Source organism: Sinocyclocheilus anshuiensis, unplaced genomic scaffold (assembly GCF_001515605.1).
Source record: "Sinocyclocheilus anshuiensis isolate Anshui unplaced genomic scaffold, SAMN03320099.WGS_v1.1 scaffold186, whole genome shotgun sequence".
Taxonomy (NCBI): domain Eukaryota; kingdom Metazoa; phylum Chordata; class Actinopteri; order Cypriniformes; family Cyprinidae; genus Sinocyclocheilus; species Sinocyclocheilus anshuiensis.
In genome coordinates, this window is record NW_015542355.1 from 304,670 (window position 1) to 314,154 (window position 9,485).

The 9,485-nt window shown below is 36.0% G+C and overlaps 2 protein-coding genes across 2 annotated transcripts in view; one reads left to right on the forward strand and one right to left on the reverse strand.

Moving 5' to 3' along the window:
- Nucleotides 1-6,596, forward strand: part of hyou1 (hypoxia up-regulated 1) — an 11,923-nt gene extending 5,327 nt beyond the window's left edge. Inside the window, exons 12-24 of the mRNA XM_016490357.1 lie at nucleotides 695-827; nucleotides 1,008-1,195; nucleotides 1,303-1,441; nucleotides 1,568-1,625; nucleotides 2,356-2,426; nucleotides 2,512-2,670; nucleotides 3,415-3,596; nucleotides 3,732-3,819; nucleotides 4,107-4,363; nucleotides 4,945-5,029; nucleotides 5,138-5,402; nucleotides 5,554-5,646; nucleotides 5,785-6,596. Of these exons, the coding sequence (XP_016345843.1) occupies nucleotides 695-827; nucleotides 1,008-1,195; nucleotides 1,303-1,441; nucleotides 1,568-1,625; nucleotides 2,356-2,426; nucleotides 2,512-2,670; nucleotides 3,415-3,596; nucleotides 3,732-3,819; nucleotides 4,107-4,363; nucleotides 4,945-5,029; nucleotides 5,138-5,402; nucleotides 5,554-5,646; nucleotides 5,785-5,834 (1,768 nt within the window). The 3' untranslated portion in view covers nucleotides 5,835-6,596. The remainder of the gene's footprint in view (nucleotides 1-694; nucleotides 828-1,007; nucleotides 1,196-1,302; nucleotides 1,442-1,567; nucleotides 1,626-2,355; nucleotides 2,427-2,511; nucleotides 2,671-3,414; nucleotides 3,597-3,731; nucleotides 3,820-4,106; nucleotides 4,364-4,944; nucleotides 5,030-5,137; nucleotides 5,403-5,553; nucleotides 5,647-5,784) is intronic.
- A 259-nt stretch (nucleotides 6,597-6,855) lies between these two features.
- The window catches only part of LOC107691696 (zona pellucida-like domain-containing protein 1), a 6,922-nt gene continuing 4,292 nt past the window's right edge, over nucleotides 6,856-9,485 (reverse strand). The window contains exons 8-12 of the mRNA XM_016490477.1: nucleotides 9,337-9,417; nucleotides 8,550-8,721; nucleotides 8,321-8,429; nucleotides 7,500-7,523; nucleotides 6,856-7,391 (exon numbers count right to left, since the gene is read on the reverse strand). Coding sequence (XP_016345963.1) covers nucleotides 7,240-7,391; nucleotides 7,500-7,523; nucleotides 8,321-8,429; nucleotides 8,550-8,721; nucleotides 9,337-9,417 — 538 coding nt within the window. The 3' untranslated portion in view covers nucleotides 6,856-7,239. The remainder of the gene's footprint in view (nucleotides 7,392-7,499; nucleotides 7,524-8,320; nucleotides 8,430-8,549; nucleotides 8,722-9,336; nucleotides 9,418-9,485) is intronic.

Consider the following 9,485-nt stretch of genomic DNA (forward strand, 5'->3'; position numbering starts at 1 on the left):
GTTGAACCTATAGTAAATACTTTTGATTGGCTGTCAGTGGAAAAATATGCTTTTTAGGAGCTGAGTGGTGTAATTATAACATCAACCAGCAGGGGCAAACTGGGACATGCTAACTATAGACTGTATAAAAACATGGACGTACGTAGGTTTCTGAAGAGCGTTTTTTAAGCTCAAAGTGGGCGGAGCGGGCCGTCGCCGCGCGTCATTCCCGGATAATCGAAAATGGGCAAAGAGGTGGGAGCTGGTTGCTGAAACCACGCCCACCTAGCTCGACGGTGGTGACAGCAGTGTTAATCCACCTGTCACTCAAGTGGCCACGCTCTTAATTATGCAGAATTTATAGGCTTAATATAATTTAAACAGATGAGTTATAAAAAAATTCACCCCCCTCAAAGTTGTCATGAAGGGCAAAATTAGCTATATAGACCAAAACCACTTTTTGTACCAGGCTGTAAACATATTTTTCATATCTTAGTGCTAACCAGCCAAATCTTGGCTTGACCCCTTGTTATGGACTAGTAGTAGTTTAGGTGTGGTTCTTTCTTTGAGCAAAATCAGAAACATTCAAAGAACATCTAATGCAATTCCAACATCTAATACAATTAGCATTAATTAACAAGTGATTAGATGCTCTAAAATTGGTACAATTTCAAATAATTCAGCTTGGTTTCACTTGATGTTCTTTTGTCTCCAGAGAGGAACTGAGCAAGAATATCAATGCAGATGAAGCTGCAACGATGGGTGCCGTCTATCAGGCCGCTGCGCTCAGCAAAGCCTTTAAAGTCAAGCCTTTCTTGGTCAGAGATGCAGCCGTGTTTCCCATACAGGTGAGAGGGTGAAGACAAAGACTGTGCTCTTTTCAAGAATTGGATTTGTATTAATAGTTTTTACTTAGTCCTAACCAAGAACCGTGAGATGTTTAATTTAACAGACAATGAATCTGCATGTTTAATGGTCATACGACAGTGCTTAAGAAGTTCTCCGATGTTTTCTGTCACCTTCCTTAGGTCGAGTTCAGTCGTGAGACCGAGGAAGAGGATGGCATAAAGACCATGAAGCACAACAAGCGCATCCTGTTTCAGAGAATGGCCCCGTATCCCCAGAGGAAAGTTATCACCTTTAATCGTTACATGGACGACTTTGTCTTCTACATCAATTATGGAGACCTCAGCTTCCTTAATGAACAGGACCTGAAGTAAGTGACCATGTTTTATTTATTTATGTTCGGTTTGATTTGTTTACACTTTTTCAGAAATATCAGAACATACTCAAGTTAATATCAAACCGATCTTTCTTTCTCAGAGTGTTTGGATCTCAGAATCTGACAATGGTGAAACTGTCTGGAGTGGGCAGCAGCTTCAAGAAACATTCAGATGCTGAATCTAAGGGCATCAAGGCCCATTTCAACATGGATGAAAGTGGAGTGCTAATTCTGGACCGGGTTAGTAACTTAGTACTGGATTTTAGTTTATAATGAATCGTGACATTAGTACATTTTCCAACTATATTACTATGAAGTTTTACTATTCCAGTTAAAGCCAGAAGAACTGAATTCTTAACTTTTTAGGTGGAGTCAGTGTTTGAGACCATTGTGGAGGAGAAAGAGGAGGAGTCTACGCTCACAAGTAAGTTTTGGAAATGCTTAAGTGTTTTGTGCGTGTATATCTTATACAGTCTATTGTGTATATACACACATTTTTGAAAAAAGTTGCCAGCCACCGCCAGCGATTTTGATGATTTTCACTAAAATTTGATGGCCTCCAGAATATTTTGCTGCATTTGAATATGCAATACACCAAAATAAAGATCAGTTTTATTCTAGCTTAAAGCATTCTTTTTTTAATCAACACTTGACTATAGGTAGGTTTCATAAAAATGCATAATTTTGAGCAAAAAGGTGAGAAAATCACATTTTTATAGAAAACTACATCTGGGTAATATTCAGTACGATTATCAAAGCATAAATCCAGTAAATCGCTTCTATCAACACCTCCAAAGCTTGCACAGACATATACCACTTCCTGGATCAACATTTTACTCCGTAACATTATGCAGTTTTCATTTATATGCTGCCATTGCTGATGATCGCATTATTTTTCATATGCATCTGTTTACATAAGAGAGCGCTCGTTTCTTGGTCCTGTACACGTGTTTTTGTTCGGGAGGTTTTGTACTCGTTCAGAAGATGCGTAATAGCGCCCCCTAGTGTATAACAGTGAAAACACAAAAAGCCGTAAAAACTCGTCTTTGGCGGGGAAGCGTTGTCTTCTAAAAGACGAGATAACTCGTCAATGGCGGGGGAAGAGTTAAATATAATTTTTTTTAAATTATAATATAATGTGTGTGTTTCCACAGAACTTGGAAACACCATTTCCAGCCTGTTTGGTGGTGGCAGCTCAGAGCCAAATGTGACTGAACCGGTTACGGTAATTCTGCTTAATGACTCTGACAGATATTTAAATCAAATTTGTTCTTGACATTTTGCTTTTTTTATTTTTTATAACGGTTCAGGATGAAGAAGAAGTGATTCCAGAGGCTGGGAAAGACCAGGACCAGTCAGAGAAACAGGAAGAGTCTGCCCAGGAGAAACCCGAGACCGAGGAGGGAAAAGAGGGAGAGCCTCAGGCAGAGGAGCAGAAAGACAACAAAGAAGATGAAGCGGAAACTCAGGTGAGATGATTCACAATTAATCACATTTCTGGAGAGGTGCAGAATGATTATAGAACCTCTGGGCTTTCATGAGACTTTATTTCACTAGTTCCGCCCTGTTATTCTCAGGAGGGACTTTTGACTTCTCCTCATGTTTTATTATACAATGTGCAGTGCCAAACACCTGCTGAAACACCTGACTAGAGTTTCTTGTAGATTATCTTAATTCTCTTAAATTATTTCAATGTACTGTAATATCTAATATGTTGATTAATAATACAAATGATACTTTATTAGTAGTAGTATAATATATATATATATATATATATATATATACTGAACAAAATTATAATATATATATGTATGTATATGTATATGTATATATATGTGTATATATGTGTATATATATGTGTATATATATATATATATATATGTATATATATATGCGTGTATACGTTTTATTTTTTTAAAACCTTATACAGTCAATCATGGACTTTCAAATGTGGAACAAACTGCGTTATATTGTGCCACCAGGACCATATACAAGTCTCTGCCCCTCTGTAAAAGTGTACCTGTTACAAAAACGTGAACGTGAATTACTCGCATCACTTACCTCAGCAAGGGTCAGACTATAATTCTTAAGTTTCAATTTGAACCATGTATTATATTGCAGTTTCATATAAAGGGACCAGCCACTGGCGAGTTACTCCATTTGATTTAGTTCTGAAATCTGTCTAGAATTGAACTCTCACCTCCATCACACAGGGAGAGACCGACGCCGAAAAGCCTGAAGAGAAATCAGACGCTGAGAAAGCAGAGGAGACCGAGGCGGACAAGAAATCCAAACCACAGAAAAAGAGCAAAATATCAGAAGACATCACAGTGGAGCTTGAGGTGAACGATGTTCTCGATCCCAGCACAGAGGACATGGAAGTGTCCAAAAAGAAGTAAGTGTCTCTTGCTTGCTTCTCAGAATTAATTAACGTGGAGAATGAATTAACTGAGAGCGGGAAATGGGACAGACACTCTATAGAAAGTGAAGAATCTCTGAAGAATTCCCATGTGTTCCTCCCTCATATCAGGCTGCAGGACCTCACTGACCGCGATCTGGAGAAGCAGGAGAGAGAAAAGACCCTGAACAGCCTGGAGGCTTTTATCTTTGAGACGCAGGTATAATGAAGCTCTCTGCAGCCGTTACCAGTGTTTGAGTAGTGACTCGGATCCAGTGGCGTGACAAAGAAGAACTGTCTTTGTCCAGGCCTAAAAAGCTTTATTTGCAGAGCTTTAGGTGAAATCTAGTGGGCTTATGGCTGTATGATGATGAAGGATTTTGGACGACAGTTATTATAGCTATTATAACCTCAAAATAGATTTTTTTTGTTTTTTTTCCTTTTTAGGCCAACTATTCCTTTGAATTTACAATAAATCTAGTTCATTTTTTCCTTCTCTCGGTCTAGGATAAGATGTATCAGGATGAGTATCTGGCTGTTGTGACTGAGGAGGAGAAAGAGCAGATCACAGGCAAGCTGAGCGAGGCTTCTAACTGGATGGATGAGGAGGGGTACACCGCTGGCACTAAGGAGCTGAAGGAAAAGCTGTCTGAACTAAAAAAACTTTGTAAAGCCATGTTCTTCAGAGTGGAGGAGAGGAAGAAATGGCCTGACAGACTGGCAGCTCTCGACAGCATGCTCAACCACTCCAGCATCTTCCTCAAGTGAGTGAGAGCTGCATCAATTACTTCATCCATCCGTTTTCTTTCTTTCTTAATAAATAAATAAAAATTTAGAAAAATAGAATTAAAAATATTGAATTATATGTAAATTAATTGTATTAAATTTATTATTAAAAAAAAATCTATGTAAAAGTATTGTAATACATTTATTAATTTAATATATGTATTTAAAAAAAAAATAGATTTAATACATTTATAAAATATGTAAATATTTAATACATTTATTTAATACATTTTATTACATTACTTTATATTTTTAAATAAACATAAAAATGGATATAAAATAAAAATTTCAAATAATTCTTACAAAACTACATTTCTGAACATATGTAAATATTAATCAAATATGTAAATATATCTATTTAATACATTTATTTTTATTAATTTCATTTGCCTTTATTTAAATTCGTATTAATAAAAAATATATATATTATTTATGTACACCTTATGTATTATGCCTATTTTATTTTTAAATGAATTTCTTTTTGTCTTGGTACTCTTGTCTGTGACATGTCCAAATAAATGAAAACTACCTTGTAACTTACATGGGATGTTGTTCATAGGAGTGTTAGACTGATTCCTGAGGGTGACCAGATCTTCACGGAGGTTGAACTGAAGACGCTAGAGAGGGTCATCAATGAAACAATGGTATGTATTACATTTCTTTCCCCACATTCCTATTTCTTTCATCCTTCCTCGTCAGTTCCACCCAATAATCTCTTTTGATTCTCTCTGCATTTTTTGTTTTTACTGCAGACTTGGAAGAACGAGACCATTGCTGAACAGGAAAAACTGTTCCCAACAGAGAAACCTGTTCTGCTCTCTAAGGACATTGAAGCTAAGCGTTCCTTCTTGGACAGGGAGGTCAACTACCTGCTGAACAAAGCAAAGTTTGCCAAACCAAAGCCTAAAGATAAGGCTAAAGACAAGAACACCACCTCCACAGAGAACAGCAAAGCTAACAGCACAGCTAACAGCACAGAAGATGCAGAGAAGGTTATTCCCCCCAAGAGCGATGATGGTGAGACAGTGATATTTTTTTTTTTTTTTTTACTTTAGCATAATTTTATTTGATCAAATCAGTAGACCCCTAATATAGATTTTACAACTCTTCGTTTAGTTACTTTTCCTGTTAATATGCAGTAAATCTGGTATATGAATTGTGCTTTTAGCTGAAGAGGTGAAGCCGGCAGAGGAGCCTCCAACTGCTGATGAAAAAGAAGAAACCATACTTGAACTAAATCCAGCAGAAAACACGGATACAGGTAATTCACAATCCACTACTCATCTAGACATCAGTGTGGATGCAAAATCGTTTCAAAATTAGCTCTGTGATCAAAAATAACAGAATCTACTGATTGAATGGCTTTGTATAAATACATGTAATGTTTCTTTTTTTGCAGAATCAACAGAGAGCAGTAAATCAGAAAACCATATAGGGGATGAATTATAACATCTGGAATTCTTTAAAGTTACTTTGTTATATTTATTGACTCTGTTAAGTGGTTCAAAATTCCTTTTTTTTTTTTTTTTTCCCAGCCCTCTCAGCAAATTGGAACAGCTTGACAATGGTGTTTAATTCAATAGTTTGTTCAGTGACCCTGAGCCAAAACGAAAATACCAATCCCAACTCAAAGCTTTGTGCTTCTTCCATTTGTTTAATTTTGCTTCTTAAACCATGAATTAATGATCTTCTCCCTCTCAGAAACATGACCCCTGTCTGTTTGAGTCACAAGGAAATCAAAATGGCATGCTTGACCAAAGCAAACATGCTGTCCTCTATGTGTGTAAATGCAGATCATTTTGAAATGGTCGTTTATGTCATGTCCTCCGACTCAAGACAACTTTGCTTTGCGTCCAGAAATGTATATTAAGGAAATGTGAAGTTCCTGCTGAATTGTTGCTTAGCAGTTTGTCACATCTTATCAAAATCTTCCGTTTATTTTTGCTGGTTCACCTTTTTCCATTCCCAAAACAACCGTTTGTACCTGTGAGCATCTTCTATGTCAAACATCTCCTGTATTTATGGACTTCAGTATGAATAGTATGCACTGCACTGACATCGAAGGAGTTTCACACAAAGTTTTTTTTGCTTTCATGTCTTCACTGGTTTTGTCTTTTACATGTTTTCACGTGCAAGTCTGTGTGGAGAGAAAAATGTGGAAATGGGAGAAGATGGTTTCTAAACTGTTAATAAAGTCTCTTTTTTTTTTTCTTTGCGCATTCTGCAATATCTTTTTTTTTTATTAACCTTCATGCTGGTTAGCATGAGTTTAGTCTTTATTTTACTGTATTTAATATCATTTCTGGATTTAATTTAATGCGTTTATATAATTTTTTTAATATAAATTAAGCGAAGGAAAAGCCACAAATAGGCCATTTTAGATTCTTTAAAAAAAATCTCGTAACAAGCACAAATCTGAGTATGTGAAGTCTAGTGTTTAGAACCATAAATTAATATTTCTTAGTGTTGCTTTAATTGTTCTTATAAATTACAATAGCAAAATACTTTTTTTTACAAGAATGCCCTGTTACAGAAAACCCAAAAATCCAGATATACAAATGGAACATAGTTAAACTCATAATGAACGTTGGCATGCAAAAGAATTATGATGAATCTAATCCATTCAGTAGACTGTATTACTGTATGGCACAGACCTATTTATAACAGTGGTTTCGTGACATTTTGTTCTTCCTTATGGCATCATCTACTCGCCATCCCATTCCTGCCCTCTAAATCTTGCGCTCAACCAAACTACATGTCTAGATGCAGAAGCCCTTTTTAGAGTCTATGAGAATAACTTTCATGGTGGTGAGCGAACCATCTCAGTGGAGAAGAATGGGATCTGTTTGAGAGCTCAGTGGAAGAGGCTTGATTTGTCTGCACTGAACTTGTCCTTGCGGATCTTGTAGATGAGCACAGTCAGCATGATGAGGCACAGGCCTCCAAATACCCCTGCTGCCACAGAGACGCCCACCACCGCCTCATCCTGCTTCGGTTCCTTAGACACTGCAAACACAGACGCACCAAATTGACCCATTAAAAAAAAGGAAACAGATGACAAAAGGTTTAGAAGATCTCTAATTCAAATTTAAAGAACAGAAAACAAGTGTGTACCTGTAGCAACCGGTGCAAATGTTTCTATAGGATTATAAAAAGAACAAAATTCTAATGAGTTCAAACACACTGCATTATGATAAAAGTTAATATATGTAAAAAAATAATACATGTGCAAATGATATTAGAACATCTTTCCTCATCAGTAAAGTTTATTCATCAGGGGTTCTGCAGGTTTAATGAAGGTAAAGTTTAATTAATTATTTAAATGAAACAAAATAGGTCCATGTGGTCTCTACATGTCTTGCATTAGCAAAGCTTCAGACTTTGAAAAAACTTTCAACATTACGTTTAATTTTACAAAAAAAATGAAATAAATCAATAAAAACATTAAAACACCTTATTGTTTGAATACTTCTGCTCCCAACCACTACGATATGGAAATAACTTAGAAATTACTGTACCTTCTGATCATAAAATATAATAAAATAAAAGTTCTTCAACAGTATTTTTGTCTAAAAATAATTTACTTAAAAAGCAAAATAATAAAATAAGAAGTTCATTTTCTCAGATAACAAGACTTCATGTATTTTGCATCTCAAGTAAAGTATCTTGATTTGTTTATATGTTTAGATATTTGTATTGGAAACGATAAAAATTTGGAGGACGTTTTTTTTTTGTTTTTTTTTGCAGTGCATGCAACATTTCATGCCATGATTTTTATGAAATTAAGACTTTCCGCTGTTATTTAAGAGCTTTTTAGGTATTTTTGTGGAAAGGTGAATTAAGACCATAGACTGTATAAAAACAGATTAAGACCTGCAGAAACCCTGTTTCATGCATATTTGAATGATTTCTCTCAAACAGCTGATTGCTCTTACCGGCCACTTTGGTGACGATTGGCCTAGAGCTCACCGTGGCAACGTCACTCACTGAGGTTCCCTGAGCTGACTGGGCGGCCCTCCGCGTCCTTCCGGGGGTTGTGCAATTCTAACGCATGCATCATAAAATGCATTTAAATACACTTCAGTTAGATGATGGTGTATGTGGCCCTCTTGTGAAGTATATATATATTGAGGTTTTTGTTAGCCATGTTACATGTTGTCATACCTGCCGTAAGGATCTACAGAAAGAGCTCTCGCAGAGCCTGGTGGTGCAGTGCAGATAAAACGTTGACACCGTCTTGTTTCTGTGCTCCACAAAGCGAAAAGTCTCGAACGAGAAGCGCGCCACCTGCTGTTCTCCATTCACACCCATTATGGTTTGTAGATCAAGGTTGCATCTGAGAATGACAGAGGGTGATATAACCAGAGCTGGGTAGTAACAGATTATATGTAAACTGGATTACATATTCATATTCCAAAAATTAAGCACTTATAAAATACTTATCTTCAGACTACAGTTTCCATTGTTTCAATACAAATTTATTTATCAATATTCAATTTTTCAGGATTTAATTAATTGTCTTTTCATCAACTCAAGCCCTGCAGTTCTTTCAAAACAGCTTAAGAAAGCCTTACATAATGTGCGTAACAATGTAGTTGAAAATAATGGAAAGTATTTTATTTTTTAAAATATATTTTTCTTTCTTTTCTGTATTTTTATATGAAAAGCTATCAAAAAGCCGCCAAATTGCATTACCTAAAATGTTTCATGCAATAGATTATGTTATTAACTACCATTTCTGTCATGTAAGTTGCAATCAGTAACGGACTACAGTTTGTAAGTGTACCCAGCACTGGATATAACTGAGCTGTGGAATCACTTTTAGATGCATATTTGTACCTGAATCATCCTCGCAATCATCTTTGCTTAAGTCAGTGCAAAAATTTGATTCAAATATTAAATATTAGTTAAAAAGTGTAACCGAAACAAAGATTGAAGTCTTCACACATACCCGACAAACAGGTCAAATGATGTGCTGTTTCCTGGGTAAGGACTTGTGGTTGTATAGCATCGATCCAAAAGAACATTGAACCTTTATGGGGGGGAAATTATAATATTTTATATATATATATATATTTTTTTTTTTTTTTTTTGGGGGCC